Source organism: Taurulus bubalis (assembly GCF_910589615.1).
Source record: "Taurulus bubalis genome assembly, chromosome: 20".
In the NCBI taxonomy this organism is placed as follows: domain Eukaryota; kingdom Metazoa; phylum Chordata; class Actinopteri; order Perciformes; family Cottidae; genus Taurulus; species Taurulus bubalis.
The window spans coordinates 18,705,123-18,724,641 of NC_136608.1; the positions used below are offsets into that span (position 1 = coordinate 18,705,123).

A 19,519-nucleotide genomic window follows, 5' to 3' on the forward strand; every position below is an offset into this window, starting at 1 on the left:
CTCTCAACAAAGAGGAGCTGAAGACCGTTTGTCCCGACGACGGAGCTCGAGTCTTCAGCCAGGTGACCGTGCAGAAAGCGGCGCTGGAGGTGAGTGTCACGGGGCACAGGTGATGTCACAGGTGAAGTCACAGATGATGTCACAGGTGATGTCATCGACATCAAAACACACTAAACTGTTTTTTTCAACATGTTTTCTTCTACGTTTGAGAGGTTCCTTTATTCGGAAAAAATCAGCTTCCAAAAACAAACCAGTGAAATGAATGAAATGTGTTTTTGATGCTTCAATATTGATACACAATTGTGTTTATTGAGTTATTGGGTAAAACCTGAAAAGTTTTATCTCCATATTCAGATCTGAATGTTTTACTGTTTTTATCAGAAAGGAAAAGAAAAAAGGAAAGTTAACGAAAGATTACAAAATGAAATGCGACCGCCAACAAATACAGTTGTGAAATAAATAACACATTTGATTTGAATGCAACAGTATTATGAGGATGAGATATTACAGATTTATTTTTTAAATATTAAAGTAATATTTTTGATTTATTTAATATTTTTGCTAAAAGTAATTTGATGATTAAAGTCCTAATATTATGAGGATAAGCGTACCTTGTCAATCTGAAAAACTTTATTAGTCTCTCTGCTCTTCTGTCTCTAAGTCTTCTGTCTCTAAGTCTTCTGTCTTCTGTCTCTAAGTCTTCTGTCTCTAAGTCTTCTGTCTCTAAGTCTTCTGTCTCTAAGTCTTCTGTCTTCTGTCTCTAAGTCTTCTGTCTCTAAGTCTTCTGTCTTCTGTCTCTAAGTCTTCTGTCTCTAAGTCTTCTGTCTCTAAGTCTTCTGTCTTCTGTCTCTAAGTCTTCTGTCTCTAAGTCTTCTGTCTTCTGTCTCTAAGTCTTCTGTCTTTAAGTCTTCTGTCTCTATGTCTTCTGTCTCTAAGTCTTCTGTCTTCTGTCTCTAAGTCTTCTGTCTCTACGTCTTCTGTCTTCTGTCTCTAAGTCTTCTGTCTCTAAGTCTTCTGTCTCTAAGTCTTCTGTATTCTGTCTCTAAGTCTTCTGTCTTTAAGTCTTCTGTCTCTAAGTCTTCTGTCTCTAAGTCTTCTGTCTTCTGTCTCTAAGTCTTCTGTCTTTAAGTCTTCTGTCTCTATGTCTTCTGTCTCTAAGTCTTCTGTCTTCTGTCTCTAAGTCTTCTGTCTCTACGTCTTCTGTCTTCTGTCTCTAAGTCTTCTGTCTCTAAGTCTTCTGTCTCTAAGTCTTCTGTATTCTGTCTCTAAGTCTTCTGTCTCTAAGTCTTCTGTCTCTAAGTCTTCCTAAGTCTTCTGTCTTTAAGTCTTCTGTCTCTATGTCTTCTGTCTCTAAGTCTTCTGTCTTCTGTCTCTAAGTCTTCTGTCTCTAAGTCTTCTGTCTCTAAGTCTTCTGTATTCTGTCTCTAAGTCTTCTGTCTCTAAGTCTTCTGTCTTTAAGTCTTCTGTCTCTAAGTCTTCTGTCTCTAAGTCTTCTGTCTCTAAGTCTTCTGTCTCTAAGTCTTCTGTCTTTAAGTCTTCTGTCTCTAAGTCTTCCTAAGTCTTCTGTCTTTAAGTCTTCTGTCTCTATGTCTTATGTCTCTAAGTCTTCTGTCTTCTGTCTTCTGTCTCTAAGTCTTCTGTCTTTAAGTCTTCTGTCTCTAAGTCTTCCTAAGTCTTCTGTCTTTAAGTCTTCTGTCTCTATGTCTTATGTCTCTAAGTCTTCTGTCTTCTGTCTCTAAGTCTTCTGTCTCTAAGTCTTCTGTATTCTGTCTCTAAGTCTTCTGTCTCTAAGTCTTCTGTCTCTAAGTCTTCTGTATTCTGTCTCTAAGTCTTCTGTATTCTGTCTCTAAGTCTTCTGTCTCTAAGTCTTCTGTCTCTAAGTCTTCTGTATTCTGTCTCTAAGTCTTCTGTCTTTAAGTCTTCTGTCTCTAAGTCTTCTGTCTCTAAGTCTTCTGTCTCTAAGTCTTCTGTCTCTAAGTCTTCCTAAGTCTTCTGTCTCTAAGTCTTCTGTCTCTAAGTCTTCTGTCTTTAAGTCTTCTGTCTCTAAGTCTTCTGTCTCTAAGTCTTCTGTCTTTAAGTCTTCTGTCTCTAAGTCTTCCTAAGTCTTCTGTCTCTAAGTCTTCCTAAGTCTTCTGTCTCTAAGTCTTCTGTCTCTAAGTCTTCTGTCTCTAAGTCTTCTGTCTTTAAGTCTTCTGTCTCTAAGTCTTCCTAAGTCTTCTGTCTCTAAGTCTTCCTAAGTCTTCTGTCTCTAAGTCTTCTGTCTTTAAGTCTTCTGTCTCTAAGTCTCCTGTCTCTAAGTCTTCTATCTCTAAGTCTTCTGTCTCTAAGTCTTCTGTATTCTGTCTCTAAGTCTTCTGTCTCTAAGTCTTCTGTCTCTAAGTCTTCTGTCTTTAAGTCTTCTGTCTCTAAGTCTTCCTAAGTCTTCTGTCTCTAAGTCTTCTGTCTCTAAGTCTTCTGTCTTTAAGTATTCTGTCTTCTGTCTTTAAGTCTTCTGTCTCTAAGTCTTCTGTCTCTAAGTCTTCTGTCTCTAAGTTTTCCTAAGTCTTCTGTCTCTAAGTCTTCTGTCTTCTGTCTCTAAGTCTTCTGTCTCTATTGTTAATGCGTGCTAATTATTGGATGCCTGGTGTCGCCTCCAGAAGAACTCAGTTCAACAACTTCTCTCGTTCTCTATATTTATTTACTAAATGATCACAAGCAAAGTAGTCAGCGCTGCAATTGCAAAAGCAGTGAGTGGTACAGCAACACGCAGGTTGGGTCCAGAACCACTGCCCCCAAACGGAAGTGGGGCCTTTCATACACAGGTTATCGTCACAGGTTCGTCTCGCCTCGTCCTAACATCTGATTGGCTCTATCCTGTCAAGAGGAGGAGAATCCCGTGTTCTCATCTTTTCTCACAAGACTGGAACACAACGACCCGTCTGCTTCTCTAATGTCAACATACTGATAAACAGGTGTGAGTGTTGAAGTGCAGGCGTGTGACTGACTTCCCTTGAGAACTGGACCTTTCATAGACACAACCAACTCCAGCTGCATAGCTGTGTTATACTGACCTCGCTGACCTGAACTTTAATAGGCATGAAGAGTAATGGAGAATATCTGCAGAATATAAGGATTTATATTATCAATCCCCCTTTTTACATAATTTATTATGTAAACTAAACAATAATATAAAGCTCCAACCATGGACTATATCAGTTCATAACTATGTGTGTTAATTATTTAACAGACTGGAAATCTCTAACAGACATGGGCTACATCAGTTCATAACTCTATGTGTGTGTTACTTAACACTATGTCTTCTGTCTCTAAGCCTTCTATCTTTAAGTCTTCTGTCTCAAAGCCTTCTGTCTCAAAGTCGTCCGTCTTCTGTCTCTAAGTATTCTGTCTTTAAGTCTTCTGTCTCTAAGTCTTCCTAAGTCTTCTGTCTCGAAGTCTTCTGTCTCTAAGTCTTCTGTCTTTAAGTCTTCTGTCTTCTGTCTCTAAGTATTCTGTCTCTAAGTCTTCTGTCTTTAAGTCTTCTGTCTTCTGTCTCTAAGTATTCTGTCTCTTAGTATTCTGTCTTCTGTCTTTAAGTCTTATGTCTTTCAGTCTTCTGTCTCTAAGTCTTCTGTCTCTAAGTCTTCTGTCTCTAAGTCTTCTGTCTTCTGTCTCTAAGTCTTCTGTCTCTAAGTCTTCTGTCTTCTGTCTTTAAGTCTTCCGTCTCAAAGCCTTCTGTCTCTAAGTCGTCTGTTTTCTGTCTCTAAGTCTTCTGTCTCTAAGTCTTCTGTCTTTAAGTCTTCTGTCTCTAAGTCTTCTGTCTTCTGTCTCTAAGTCTTCTGTCTCTGAGTCTTCTGTCTCTGAGTCTTCTGTCTCTAAGTCTTCTGTCTCTAAATCTTCTGTCTCTAAGTCTTCTGTCTTTAAGTCTTCTGTCTCTAAGTCTTCTGTCTTCTGTCTCTACGTCTTCTGTCTCTACGTCTTCTGTCTTCTGTCTTTAAGTCTTCTGTCTTTAAGTCTTCTGTCTTTAAGTCTTCTGTCTTTAAGTCCTCTGTCTTTAAGTCTTCTGTCTTTAAGTCTTCTGTCTTTAAGTCTTCTGTCTCTAAGTCTTCTGTCTCTAAGTCTTCTGTCTCTAAGTCTTCTGTCTTCTGTCTCTAAGTCTTCTGTCTCTAAGTCTTCCTAAGTCTTCTGTCTTTAAGTCTTCTGTCTTTAAGTCTTCTGTCTTTAAGTCTTCTGTCTCTACGTCTTCTGTCTTTAAGTCTTCTGTCTCTGAGTCTTCTGTCTCTAAGTCTTCTGTCTTTAAGTCTTCTGTCTCTATGTCTTCTGTCTCTAAGTATTCTGTCTTCTGTCTTCTGTCTTTAAGTCTTCTGTCTTTAAGTCTTCTGTCTCTAAGTCTTCTGTCTCTAAGTCTTCTGTCTTCTGTCTCTAAGTCTTCTGTCTCTACGTCTTCTGTCTTTAAGTCTTCTGTCTCTACGTCTTCTGTCTTCTGTCTTTAAGTCTTCTGTCTTTGAGTCTTCTGTCTCTGAGTCTTCTGTCTATAAGTCTTCTGTCTATAAGTCTTCTGTCTATAAGTCCTCTGTCTTTAAGTCCTTTGTCTTTAAGTCTTCTGTCTTTAAGTCTTCTGTCTCTAAGTCTTCTGTCTTCTGTCTCTAAGTCTTCTGTCTCTAAGTCTTCTGTCTCTAAGTCTTCCTAAGTCTTCTGTCTTTAAGTCTTCTGTCTTTAAGTCTTCTGTCTCTAAGTCTTCTGTCTTCTGTCTCTAAGTCTTCTGTCTTCCGTCTCTAAGTCTTCCGTCTTTAAGTCTTCTGTCTCTAAGTCTTCTGTCTCTAAGTCTTCTGTCTCTAAGTATTCTGTCTCTAAGTCTTCTGTCTCTAAGTCTTCTGTCTTCTGTCTCTAAGTCTTCTGTCTCTAAGTCTTCCTAAGTCTTCTGTCTTTAAGTCTTCTGTCTTTAAATCTTCTGTCTTTAAGTCTTCTGTCTTCAGGTCTTCTGTCTTCAAGTCTTCTGTCTCTATGTCTTCTGTCTCTAAGTATTCTGTCTGCTGTCTCTAAGTCTTCTGTCTCTAAGTCTTCTGTCTTCTGTCTCTAAGTCTTCTGTCTTCTGTCTCTAAGTCTTCTGTCTCTAAGTCTTCTGTCTCTAAGTCTTCTGTCTCTAAGTTTTCCTAAGTCTTCTGTCTCTAAGTCTTCTGTCTTCTGTCTCTAAGTATTCTGTCTCTAAGTCTTCTGTCTTCTGTCTCTAAGTCTTCTGTCTCTAAGTCTTCTGTCTTCTGTCTCTACGTCTTCTGTCTTCTGTCTCTGAGTCTTCTGTCTCTGAGTCTTCTGTCTCTGAGTCTTCTGTCTATAAGTCTTCTGTCTATAAGTCTTCTGTCTTTAAGTCTTCTGTCTTCTGTCTCTAAGTCTTCTGTCTCTAAGTATTCTGTCTTCTGTCTAAGTCTTCCGTCTCAAAGCCTTCTGTCTCTAAGTCGTCTGTCTTCTGTCTCTAAGTCTTCTGTCTCTAAGTCTTCTGTCTTTAAATCTTCTGTCTCTAAGTCTTCTGTCTCTACGTCTTCTGTCTTCTGTCTCTAAGTCTTCTGTCTCTAAGTCTTCTGTCTCTAAGTCTTCTGTCTTTAAATCTTCTGTCTCTAAGCCTTCTGTCTCTAAGTCGTCTGTCTTCTGTCTCTAAGTCTTCTGTCTCTAAGTCTTCTGTCTTTAAGTCTTCTGTCTCTGAGTCTTCTGTCTATAAGTCCTCTGTCTTTAAGTCCTCTGTCTTTAAGTCCTCTGTCTTTAAGTCTTCTGTCTTTAAGTCTTCTGTCTTTAAGTCTTCTGTCTCTAAGTCTTCTGTCTTCTGTCTCTAAGTCTTCTGTCTCTAAGTCTTCTGTCTCTAAGTCTTCTGTCTCTAAGTCTTCTGTCTTTAAGTCTTCTGTCTTTAAGTCTTCTGTCTTTAAGTCTTCTGTCTCTAAGTCTTCTGTCTCTAAGTCTTCTGTCTCTATGTCTTCTGTCTCTAAGTCTTCTGTCTTCTGTCTCTAAGTCTTCTGTCTCTAAGTCTTCTGTCTCTAAGTCTTCTGTCTTCTGTCTCTAAGTCTTCTGTCTCTAAGTCTTCTGTCTCTAAGTCTTCTGTCTTCTGTCTCTAAGTCTTCTGTCTCTAAGTCTTCTGTCTCTATGTCTTCTGTCTCTAAGTCTTCTGTCTTCTGTCTCTAAGTCTTCTGTCTCTAAGTCTTCTGTCTCTAAGTCTTCTGTCTTCTGTCTCTAAGTCTTCTGTCTCTAAGTCTTCTGTCTTCTGTCTCTAAGTCTTCTGTCTCTAAGTCTTCTGTCTTTAAGTCTTCTGTCTTTAAGTCTTCTGTCTCTAAGTCTTCTGTCTTTTGTCTCTAAGTCTTCTGTCTCTAAGTCTTCTGTCTTTAAGTCTTCTGTCTCTATGTCTTCTGTCTCTAAGTCTTCTGTCTTCTGTCTCTAAGTCTTCTGTCTCTAAGTCTTCTGTCTCTAAGTCTTCTGTCTCTAAGTCTTCTGTCTCTAAGTCTTCTGTCTTCTGTCTCTAAGTCTTCTGTCTCTAAGTCTTCTGTCTCTAAGTCTTCTGTCCCCGGCTGCCACGGTCTGGTGTTTGGTGTCTGTTTCCTGCTGCAGGTTTTCTTCTGACCCTCCTCTGATCTTCTGAGCCGTCCTGCATTCATTCAGGTATCGTGTTCTCAGGCGTCCGCTTCCTTCTGCCGGACGGCTTCACGGAGCGTCTGTGTTTCAAGCTCCATCAAAGCTTCAGACCTTTCAACTAAATGAGTCTTCATGTGAATGAAATGAGGATGAACATCATTTCCTGATTCTGTCCGTCAGAACGAAGCGCTGGGCGTTTCATGTTTATCATTATTTTAAGGTGGTATTTCTCTCCCTGCTCTGGCCTCAGTCCTCCTTAAGTTGACCTCTGACCCCGCACCCCACCTGTAGAGACCAAGGGTGCGACCCAAGTCGTCCCAAGTCTCTTAACTGTCGTTTCCTCGCTCCTCGATTGACCCGGAAGTTGTTCTTCGTCGAGGAGGAGGAGGAGGAGGAGGGTCTCTCCTCGCTTGGTTTTTGGTGGGTGGGACTAAGATGCAAGGAAAGGACGCAAGTGACGGAAACAGGATGCAGTTAAGAGACTTGGGACGCACCCCGGGATGTAGATCTTGGATAAACGTGTGTGTTAGCTTTGATTAGCAGTCTGCTAATCATAAAGATGGCTGCCCCATGATGTCACACATTTAAGATCAATATTCAAAGAATATTCATTTTCTTCTAATTTTTGCAATATATTATATTGCAAAAAGCTTTTTTTTTGCAGACATAAAAAAGAAAAAACCTGAAATTTAAATTTATTTTATTTTAAGGACGTAAATAGCAGTACTTGTATTCCTTTCAGCATCCTTTCAGCATTTATTTTTAGTTGTATTTTTTTGTATTTTTAGAATATTTAATAATACTTTTTCGACATTTGCATTTGTTTTGGTTTTTCTACATTCATAAAAAACAAAAGTGGAAATTAAGAAAATCTGAAATTAGTAAATGGCAATAATTATGTTTTAACATATTATTTTGAATAAATTCATCTGTTTTAATATAAGCATATAAGTATTTTTTTTGTCCTCCACACTAATCCTGCTTTCAACACATTTTAATAATTGTAATTGGCTACTTGTTTATAAAGCACCCAGTAGAACTCCGTTACCCAGAATGCCCCTGGCTCACCAGCTCCTCCGCTCCCAGAGCAGCGACGGCTTCATGAGGTTGTTTACCTGCAGCTCATCAGTAGAAACACTTCCTGTTTGTGTTTCCTGTCTAACCAGTTGTCTCCTCTCCTCTCGTTTCCTTCCCTGCTTCCTGTCTCCTCTCTTCTTGCCTCGTTTCCTTCCCTGTGTCCTCACCTCCTCTGCCTCAGAGGGGTTCAGGCTCCGAGCTTCAGGAGATCATGAGGCGGCGGCAGGAGAAACTGTCTGCCGGCGCCTGCGATTCAGGGGTGGAGTCTTTTGACGAGGGCAGCACCCACTGAGCGCCGGCGTGGCTCCCTTCCCTCCTTTCCTCCTTCCCTTCCTGCTTTACTTTCTCACTTCCTTCAAACTGCATCCTGCTGTCCTCAGGCGGCGGCCGACCACGCCGAGTTCGTGGAGATCATGCGGCGGCGGCGGCAGGAGCTCCTCAGCTCATCTCCTTAAGGACGCTTAGGAAGGCTCCTCACCTCGTCTCCTTAAGGACGCTTATGAAGGCTCCTCACCTGGTCTCCTTAAGGACGCTTAGGAAGGGACCTCGAGGAGGCGACGTCCTGCCACGCTTGCCTGAAGGTCACGGGGTCGCGCTCAAGCCGCTCAGTATTAACGGCTCCACGACTTTCTACAACCTTCAAAAGAATGAAAGTCAACAATAGAAAAACATTTTTTTTATCCCGATCCACGAAATATAAATATGAATCATAAAGCGGCTCCTGGAGAACGCCACACGTTGTGTGTTATGAGCACATCTCCACTGGTTTGTTGTTGTTGTTGGTTCCTTGAGACAACATGAAAAACAGAGTTTGTTTGTTTCTGATTCATAAAGTTTGTTTGTTTCTGACTTGAAGATGAACGAGAGGAAGAAACTGGGTTTGATGGTTTGAGAGAACGTTGTTCTAGTAAACACATGAATAGATAAATATTGTTATGATATTCATAGAATATAATCTTTGTTTTATGGTTGCATCAGAAGTTTAAGCTAATTGAATAATAGAACCGATCAACTGAAGAAAATACTTTTCTTTAATATAATCTCTCGTTCATGGACATCCTGTGATTTAGACTTCTTCTGGAGATGTTCTTCCATTTTTGCCGATTAGCATTTTTTTGCACAATAAATAATAAAAATAATTATTTATTATTATTTCATAATTTGAAGAATCAAACCTGTGAAAGATTCAGAATCTCAGTTCAAATATGTTTCTGCTGAAATGAATTAAGTCTGCTGACTCAGCGATGTTCTTACTTCTAACACGATATTTCAGGCTCCACCCACAAGAACTGGTGTAAAAAATACAAAGTAGTCCCGTGTGACCTCGTCCCGTGTGACAGCAGCTCTCATGCTAACGGATCTTTTTATTAAGTTACAAACTTAATGTGAACGACGACGAGTAGAACCTGTTCCACTAGAACATAGGACCATGGGAACAGAGGGAACATAGGACCATGGGAACATAGGACCATGGGAACATAGGACCGAGGGAACATAGGACCGAGGGAACATAGGACCGAGGGAACATAGGACCGAGGGAACATAGGACCATGGGAACATAGGACCATGGGAACGTAGGACCATGGGAACGTAGGACCATGGGAACGTAGGACCATGGGAACGTAGGGCAATGGGAACAAAGGACAGAGGGAACATAGGGCAATGGGAGCATAGGATCATGGGAACATAGGGCAATGGGAGCATAGGACAGAGGGAACATAGGACAGAGGGAACATAGGTCCATGTGAACATAGGACCATGTGAACATAGGAGAGAGGGAACATAGAATCATGGGAACATAGGGCAATGGGAGCATAGGACAGAGGGAGCATAGGACCATGGGAACATAGGACCATGGAAACATAGGACCAAGGGAACATAGGACCATGGGAACATAGGACCAAGGGAACATAGGTCCAAGGGAACATAGGACCATGTGAACATAGGACCATGTGAACATAGGACCATGTGAACATAGGACAGAGGGAACATAGGACAGAGGGAACATAGAACCATGGGGACATAGGACAGAGGGAATATAGGACCATGGGAACATAGGACAGAGGGAACATAGGACAGAGGGGACATAGGGCCATGGGAACATAGGGCAGAGGGAACATAGGAACATAGGGCAATGGGAACATAGGACCATGGGAACATAGGACAGATGGAACATATGACCATGGGAACATAGGGCAATGGTAGCATAGGACAGAGGGAACATAGGACAGAGGGAACATAGGACCATGGGAACATATGACCATGGGAACATAGGACCAAAGGAACATAGGGCCAAGGGAACATAGGACCATGTGAACATAGGACAGAGGGAACATAGGAACATATGACCGAGGGAACATAGGACAGAGGGAACATAGGACAGAGGGAACATAGGTCCAAGGGAACATAGGTCCAAGGGAACATAGGACCATGGGAACATAGGACCAAGGGAACATAGGACCATGTGAACATAGGACCATGGGAACATAGGACAGAGGGGACATAGGGCCATGGGAACATAAGGCAGAGGGAGCATAGGGCAATGGGAACATAGGGCAATGGGAACATAGAACCATGGGAACATAGGACAGATGGAACATATGACCATGGGAACATAGGGCAATGGTAGCATAGGACAGAGGGAACATAGGACCATGGGAACATAGGACCATGGGAACATATGACCGAGGGAACATATGACCGAGGGAACATAGGTCCAAGGGAACATAGGTCCAAGAGAACATAGGTCCAAGAGAACATAGGACCATGTGAACATAGGACCATGTGAACATAGGACCATATGACCGAGGGAACATAGGAACATATGACCGAGGGAACATAGGACAGAGGGAACATAGGTCCAAGGGAACATAGGTCCAAGGGAACATAGGTCCAAGGGAACATAGGTCCATGGGAACATAGGACCATGTGAACATAGGACCATGTGAACATAGGACCATGTGAACATAGGACCGAGGGAACATGGGAACATAGGACCATGGGAACATAGGACAGAGGGAACATAGAACCATGGGAACATAGAACCATGGGAACATAGGACAGAGGGAACATAGGGCAATGGGAACATAGGACCCTAGGAACATAGGGCAATGGGAACATAGGACCATGGGAACATAAAACAGATGGAACATAGGACCATGGGAACATAGGGCAATGGTAGCATAGGACAGAGGGAATATAGGACCATGGGAACATAGGACCGAGGGAACATAGGACCGAGGGAACATAGGACCGAGGGAACATAGGACCGAGGGAACATGGGAACATAGGACAGAGGGAACATAGGACAGAGGGAACATAGGGCAATGGGAGCATAGGACCATGGGAACATAGGACCAAGGGAACATAGGACCAAGGGAACATAGGACCAAGGGAACATAGGACCATGGGAACATGGGGCAGAGGGAACATGGGGCAGAGGAAACATGGGACAGAGAGAACATAGGACCAAGGGAACCTAGGACCGAGGGAACCTAGGACCAAGGGAACATAGGTCAATGGGAACATAGGACCATGGGAACATAGGACAGAGGGAACATAGGTCAATGGGAACATAGGTCAATGGGAACATAGGACCATAGGAACATAGGAGAGAGGGAACATAGGTCTAAGGGAACATAGGACAGAGGGAACATAGGTCCATGGGAACATTGAACCAAAGAAGACTTTGTTAGCAAAGACTCTGTCACTCCACATGAATAACTAAATAAAACACATTGGTGATGTCATCACTTCCAGTTGGCCGATGAAGGAAACATTTGTGTCTTTAGAACGCAACACTTCCTCCATGTTTATTTGTATTGGTGATACATTCCGTGTCTACTTCCTCAGTACTTCATCAGTACTACTCAGTACTTCATCAGTACTACTCAGTACTGCTTTCACTCACCGATCACTTCCATCTGCTGCCGTTGAGAGAAACGGGCCGATCAGAGTATCTGGTCAGACGATAGAAGCATCTGACACTCAACACTTCCTGCGCAGATTTTCATATTAAAAGCTTCTAGTCTTTAACGAGGAGCATTTTTGCATTAATCTGAAGTGCTATATGTACAGAGAATAATTTGTAATTATTTTTGCGCAATTATTCAGTAATCAATGGAAAGGAAAAAAAAGGAAGTTGGAACTTGAAAACAATAACCTCTAATAAATGAGTGAATTTGCAGTATTTAGAGCTGTGTAGTCCTGGATGTATTCACTCTGCTCACTAAGGGGGTGAGCGAGTGACACAACTTTATTACATTTAAATGCGTTTTATTTTCACGTTATTTACTCATTCAGAAACCCTGGTCAGCAGCTCATGGGCTGTTAGAGATGAAGTCAGCTGTGCTCTACTCACTGTGGCATTGATTGATTGATTGATTGATTGATTGATTGATTGATTGATTGATTGATTTTGTTTTCCACGTTTGCACTAATTGGGTTTCTCTGCCGCAAAGGAAATACAAGTTTAAACACTAACAATGATTAAAGGCGAGCAGCTGAAGAGTAACTTTGTGTATTTAGGGAACTTTCTGTGCAGCAAACAGTTCTAGAGGCCAAGAGCGACATAACTGAGTTTATTTTTCATGGTGCCTTTTCATAGAAACCTGCTCATTCTGCAATAAAACATTTATAAAAAGAGTTTCAGAAGTTTTTGTTTCCCGTAAAGATGAACACAGTTTTACGTGATACAATGTTTTGATAAAGATTACAACTGAGGTTCATACTTTATTAGACCTAATTAATCTGAGTTATTACGACATAAAAGACACGTAGGAAAATTCAATAAAGAGCCGCGAATGTTTTAGAAAAATACAAATGCACCAGAAAAAGATGACAATGTTCTCTGATATTAGTCATACATTTATGTGACAGAAATGTAAATAATCTGAGATTTAAGCTGCTGTCTGAACCTAAAGTTGTGTTTTTACAGAGACCACTCAAAGCGCTTTAACACTGCATGACATCATTCACACACTGATGGGAGGAGCCACATCATTATCAACAATCACACACTGTAGAGCAGCTAGGGAGACATGGAGGGTCTTTCTCAAGGACACATCCACGTGGGCTAGCAGAGCCAGGGATCGAACCACCGATCCTCTGATTGAAGGACGACCCTACTCACCACTGAGCCACAGTCGCACACCCATGTGTGGGGGACTGTGTGTGTGTGTGTCTGTCTCTGTGTATGTATGTGTGTGTGCGTGTGTCTGTTTGTGTATGTGTGCGTTTCTTTTTCCATGGATCCGTGGCTGCCTGGAACCAGTCCTGCCTGCTGCCATGGCCCTGCTGATGGAACCGGCCTGGAACCAGTCCTGCCTGCTGCCATGGCCCTGCTGATGGAACCGGCCTGGAACCAGTCCTGCCTGCTGCCATGGCCCTGCTGATGCCCCTCCTCTCTACCTCCTTCTGCTTCATGGATCATGGACCATGCCTACTACTCATTATATGAATAATTTCTGTCATATTCATGTAATGTGCTGTAACTCCGTTAGATTATTCATTCTGGTCACATGACATCTATTCTTCTGTCCATCCAGGAGAGGGATCCTCCTCTGTTGCTCTCCTGAAGGTTCTTCCTGTTTTCCCTGTGAAAGGGTTTTTACTATCTTTATTGGGGAGTTGTTCCTGATCCGATGTGTCTGTGTGTGTCTGTTTGTGTGTGCATGTGTCTGTGTGTGTGCGTTTGTATGTGTGTTTGTCTGTTTGTGTGTGCATGTGTCTGTGTGTGTGCGTTTGTGTGTGTGTTTGTCTGTTTGTGTGTGCATGTGTCTGTGTGTGTGCGTTTGTGTGTGTGTTTGTCTGTTTGTGTGTGCATGTGTCTGTGTGTGTGTCTGTATCAGTGTGTGCATGTCTGTATCTGTTTCAGTGTGTGTGTGTGTGTGTGTCTGTATCAGTGTGTGTGTGTCTGTATCAGTGTGTGTGTGTGTCTGTATCAGTGTGTGTCTGTATCAGTGTGTGTGTGTGTGTCTGTATCAGTGTGTGTGTGTGTCTGTATCAGTGTGTGTGTGTGTGTGTGTATCAGTGTGTGTGTGTGTGTCTGTATCAGTGTGTGTCTGTATCAGTGTGTGTGTGTGTGTGTCTGTATCAGTGTGTGTGTGTGTGTCTGTATCAGTGTGTGTGTGTGTGTCTGTATCAGTGTGTGTGTGTGTCTGTATCAGTGTGTGTGTGTGTGTCTGTATCAGTGTGTGTGTGTGTGTCTGTATCAGTGTGTGTGTGTGTGTCTGTATCAGTGTGTGTGTGTGTGTGTCTGTATCAGTGTGTGTGTGTGTGTGTGTGTCTGTATCAGTGTGTATGTGTGTGTGTCTGTATCAGTGTGTATGTGTGTGTGTGTGGGTCTGTATCAGTGTGTGTGTGTGTGTGTGTCTGTATCAGTGTGTGTGTGTGTGTGTCTGTATCAGTGTGTGTGTGTGTGTCTGTATCAGTGTGTGTGTGTGTCTGTATCAGTGTGTGTGTGTGTGTCTGTATCAGTGTGTGTGTGTGTGTCTGTATCAGTGTGTGTGTGTCTGTATCAGTGTGTGTGTGTGTGTGTGTGTGTCTGTATCAGTGTGTGTGTGTGTGTGTCTGTATCAGTGTGTGTGTGTGTGTGTGTGTCTGTATCAGTGTGTATGTGTGTGTGTGTGTGTCTGTATCAGTGTGTATGTGTGTGTGTGTGTGTCTGTATCAGTGTGTGTGTGTGTGTGTGTGTCTGTATCAGTGTGTGTGTGTGTGTAGGGAAGAAATAGTGGAAGAAGTTGCATAAAGATGTGCAGAACAATAGTTTAATAGTTGGACTGCTGAAGCTGTTAAATCCGTTTCTCTGGTCATGAATAAGTGAATAAGTGAACAAGTGAATAAGTGAACAAGTGAAGCAGACCAACAGACATAACAACATTTTATTCTTCAACACAAACACACAACTGGAGTGACAGGCGGCTGCGCGGGCGTCCGGGCCCTCCTCGCCGCCTGCAGGCTGCATTTCTACCAAAGTGCGTTTCTTCGTCCGCGGACGAGTTCTCGGTGACGATGATTCACGTTTACGACAACTTCCAAAAAAACAAACTCTAAAGCAACAATTCCACAAGAATCACTGATGATGAGGAGGAACACACAGCTAGTATGTACAGGACGTCCCGCCGGCGGAGGGCTGTCACGTGACACCAACGGGCCGAGTGTCAGGAACTAAATCTATGTTAAAGAATTAAGACAACTTCACAAAATTGCACAAAGATTTGTTTTGGGGCGTTGAATTATATTTTGAGATTAATGTAAAACATCAGGGTTCATGTCTGTTTCTTTAAATAGTTCCTTTCATACTTTGAATTATTACTTTCTAGTGTTATGTCTTTTTATCTTGAGATTAAAGTTACATCATAAAATGAAAACATTCCAACTGAAACTATGTTTCTGAGTTTGAACTCAATAATTCACAAAACTTTTTTAGAAAGTGTTTCTGTATATGAACGATATTATTTTAATTATTTTAAACCCATAAACTGAAATAGAAGTGAAAACGTGATTTATTTCGAACGCTTTTATTTACGTATACGCTCTTATTTTGGCGACATCCTGAACATCCTGTTCAGTGAACATTCTCTAACGTCGTCAAGGAAACGAGGAGAACATTTAAGTATTTTTGGTTTTCAGGACAAATATTCTGAAGAAAACTTCCCAAATGTGATTCATATTTAAACTCTGAATGTTTTTAACGTTCTGCAGCATTTTGTTCTTTTTCCAAATGAACTGGAATGAAAATACAACAAAACACCGTAAACGTTTTCTCTTTACATTGTTATTTGTTTTGGTAGTTTGACCCATTGTTTTGGTATTTGGGGACTTTTATTAAATTCTATTGATTAAAACAACATTTAGTGAAGTCCAATTTTGAGATGAAAACAAAATAAAGTTGTAACTATTTATACATTTAGGGTTTGATTCAATAATCAATAATCATCGATTTCCATTATAAAGGGAACATTTTCTATTATAAGTGTCATTTATAATATTTGTAATTTTACATCATATTTCTGTAATTTTGGGTGCTGAAGCACATTTTGTAAACTTAATCAAATGTGTGTTTTAAAACCTGAATTCTTTTGTGCAAAACATTTAAAGATTAAAACAAAAATCAAACTAAATATCCAACAATCATATTTTGGGCGTTCCAACGAGTCAACATGTTTTTTTTAATTGTTTTCAGTTTTATTGTCATGAATTTAAGTGAAAAACTTTTTAATATTTTGGTAATTCGATGGAAGAAAGCCGGCGATGAGTTTCTGTCTATAAAGAACCTCAACGACCTAAAGGAGGTCGATGACCTCCTCAAGGTCAATGAGGTCATCAAGGTCGTTGACCTTGATGACCTCGAGGATCTCAATGATCTCGAAGACATTGATGACCTTGATGACATCATTGACATCGTCATTGACTTCATTGATGACCATTGATGACCTGGAAATGACGTCATCAAGTCATCAAGGCCTCGATGACCTCGATGACCTTGATGACTTCGATGACCTCGATGACTTCAATGACCTCGATGACTTTGATGACTTCGATGACCTCGATGACCTCGATGACCTCGATGACCTCGATGACTTTAATGACCTCGATGACTTCGATGACCTCGATGACCTCGATGACCTCGATGACTTCGATGACTTCGATGACCTCGATGACCTCGATGACTTTGATGACCTCGATGACTTCGATGACCTCGATGACCTTGATGACCTCGATGACTTCGATGACCTCGATGACTTCGATGACCTCGATGACCTTGATGACCTCGATAACTTCGATGACTTCGATGACTTCGATGACCTTGATGACCTCGATGACTTCGATGACCTCGATGACCTTGATGACCTTGATGACCTCGATGACTTCGATGACCTCGATGACCTCGATGACTTCGATGACTTCGATGACCTCGATGACCTCGATGACTTCGATGACTTCAATGACCTCGATGACCTCGTCTCTTTTGGCAGTTTGAGTAAATCTTTCGGCTCCACTTTTCTCGAGCCGGCGGCGCTGAGGCCTTAAACTCCGGCTCCGCCCCTGAAGGGGCCGCCGGCGGGATGGGAGACAAGGGTTCGAGTCCCTTCGGCTCTCCTTGTCGTGGCCTTCGGTTCTCCTGCCGACTCACCGACAATAAAACCAGTTAAACGTGGAAATCGACCAGAATGTGCGAATGTTCGACATCTTGGACAAGAACAGAAACGTTCATATTAATGTGTTTAGTGTTTAATTGTTAAACTTTGTGCTCTTTTTTCCAGAACTTCCAACTCCGTCGATTGCTTGCTGGGTTCTTTCAGCCGGAGGGTTGTTGGCTCTACGCCCACGAGAAGGGGACCACGACCAACTAAAAACTACGATGAGCTCGCTGGTTGCTGTTGCTTCTTTTCTTTTTTTCAACAACTCCTGAGATTAAAAAAATGAAATAAAAATGAAGAACTGCTGACTCGGCGACGCCGCCTCGCGTCACCTTTACGAGGACGGACACAGCGTAGACATCCAATCACAGGACAGAGCTCGGTAACTGCCGACCCCTCCCGGCCCACGGGACGCCGGTCGGGGGGTTCGGGGTTGTGGTTGAACATGTGAAAGCTCCTTTAAGGCAAAGCTCCATCCCAACGCTGAAACACCAATTCACACCAAACTGGATCCTTTTATTTTTAGTTGATGTTCTGCTTTGTGTTTTTTATACTGATGATGAAGCAGATCTTCTTCTGCAGAGGATGGAGGCCTGAAGCGCAGGAGGGGGCTGTAATCACAGCCTGCAAGACGAGGAAAAGGGCTTTAGACACAAATCATATATATATATATACATATACATATATATATATATATATATATACATATACATATATATATATATATATATATATATATATATATATACATATACATATATATATATATATATATATATATATATATATGTATATGTATATATATATATGTACATACACACATATGTTTGACTCACGTCTGGAGGAGCCTCCATCTTTAAGTCTTGCTGGCGTTCTCGTAGATGACATCAGAGGTGACGGACTGCTGCTTCTTCTTCTGCCACATCAACAGGACGCACTGGTGGATGAACACGTACTGCTCCTGCAGACAGAACACAGGTGAGACCAGCCCTCCAATCAGAGGGCGGCTTCCGGGCGGGACAGGTGAGAGCGGCTCACCTCAGTCTGGACCATGCACAGGCGGTGGGAGCGCATCTCGGACACCATCCCCAGGATGTCTGCGTACTCGTGCTCCCTGAGCTGCTGCATGAGGCGGTCCAGAGCGATGAAGGTCCCGGTCCGGCCGACTCCAGCGCTGCAGCAGACGTGGAGCTGGTTAGCTTAAACCTGGTTAGCTTAAACCGGGCTAGCTTAAACCTGGTTATCTTAAACCTGGTTAGCTTAAATCTGGTTAGCTTAAACCGGGTTAGCTTGAACCTGGTTAGCTTAAACCTGGTTAGCTTAAACCGGATTAGCTCAAATCGGGTTAACTTAAACCTGGTTAGCTTGAACCTGGTTAACTTAAATCTGGTTAGCTTAAACCTGGTTATCTTGAACCTGGTTAGCTTAAACCTGGTTAGCTTAAACCGGGTTAGCTCAAACCGGGTAAACCTAAACCTGGTTAGCTTGAACCTGGTTAACTTAAATCTGGTTATCTTAAACCTGGTTATCTTAAACCTGGTTAGCTTAAACCGGGTCAGTTTAAACCTGGTTATCTTAAACCTGGTTAGCTTAAACTAGTAACCTTAAATCTGTTTATCTTAAACCTGGTTTCCTTAAACCTGAGTCCTGACCTGCAGTGGACGATGACGGGGTCTCTGGTCCGGTTGGCCTGCTGACGGACGATGTGGACGAACTGCAGGATGCTTTCGATGGCGTTGACGGTGGGGACGCCGTGGTCGGGCCACGAGGTGTAGTTCAGGTGGAGGACGTCCTGAGACTCGTCGGCCTGCAGGGGGAGACAAAGACCAGCGAGAGGGTGAGCCGGCGGCCGAGGCCCTGCGTCGGACCGCGACCCGCAGGTTGAGAAACTCACGTATCCCAGTCTGAACTTCCTGATGGTCCACTCTGGAGACTCCGACTCCGACAGCATCTCCACACTGATCTCTCCGTACATCACGGGCTCGTCTGTGAACGGCCAGTAGTGGTCGCACTTCACCTGGAACACAATGTAAGTACGTTTGTATACATTGTGTATTATACATTGTATATTATATATATATACATATATATATATATATATATATATATATATATATATATATATATATATATATATATATATATATATATATATATACACACATATATATATATATATATATGTATATATATATATATATATATATATATATATATATATACATATATATATATGTATATATATATATATATATATATATATATATATATATACGTATATATATATATATATATATATATATATACGTATATATATATATATATATACATATACATATATATATATATATATATATATATACATATATATATATATATATATATATATATATATGTATATATATATATATATATATATATATATATATATATACATATATATATATATATATATATATATATGTATATATACACACGTAGAAGCTCACCCTCCGGCGCTCGTTGCACTGAGTCAACATGACCACGATCACACATTTCTGCTGCAGAACCATCTTCCAGAAGTCATTGCGTGTTTCCGGCAGCGGCCCCTGAGTGGCGATGTACTCGTTTGTGTTTTTGTAGCCCTGGAGGTACAAAAACACACTTTTACTGTCATAAACAAATAGAAGACTCATTAATACGCAGGAAGTGAATTCAGAGAAATAAAGTAT

The 19,519-nt window shown here is 41.6% G+C and overlaps 2 protein-coding genes across 2 annotated transcripts in view; one reads left to right on the forward strand and one right to left on the reverse strand.

The window, feature by feature from the left end:
• Window positions 1–7,957, forward strand: part of eps8a (EGFR pathway substrate 8a, signaling adaptor) — a gene marked incomplete at both ends in the record, with an annotated part of 40,368 nt that extends 32,411 nt beyond the window's left edge. Inside the window, 2 exons of the mRNA XM_079236392.1 lie at window positions 3–89; window positions 7,847–7,957. Of these exons, the coding sequence (XP_079092518.1) occupies window positions 3–89; window positions 7,847–7,957 (198 nt within the window). The remainder of the gene's footprint in view (window positions 1–2; window positions 90–7,846) is intronic.
• Window positions 7,958–17,304: 9,347 nt separating this feature from the next.
• ptpro (protein tyrosine phosphatase receptor type O) overlaps window positions 17,305–19,519 on the reverse strand; it is a gene marked incomplete at its 5' end in the record, with an annotated part of 59,407 nt that continues 57,192 nt past the window's right edge. The window contains 6 exons of the mRNA XM_079236393.1: window positions 17,305–17,432; window positions 17,645–17,769; window positions 17,847–17,982; window positions 18,461–18,615; window positions 18,703–18,825; window positions 19,298–19,432. Coding sequence (XP_079092519.1) covers window positions 17,665–17,769; window positions 17,847–17,982; window positions 18,461–18,615; window positions 18,703–18,825; window positions 19,298–19,432 — 654 coding nt within the window. The 3' untranslated portion in view covers window positions 17,305–17,432; window positions 17,645–17,664. The remainder of the gene's footprint in view (window positions 17,433–17,644; window positions 17,770–17,846; window positions 17,983–18,460; window positions 18,616–18,702; window positions 18,826–19,297; window positions 19,433–19,519) is intronic.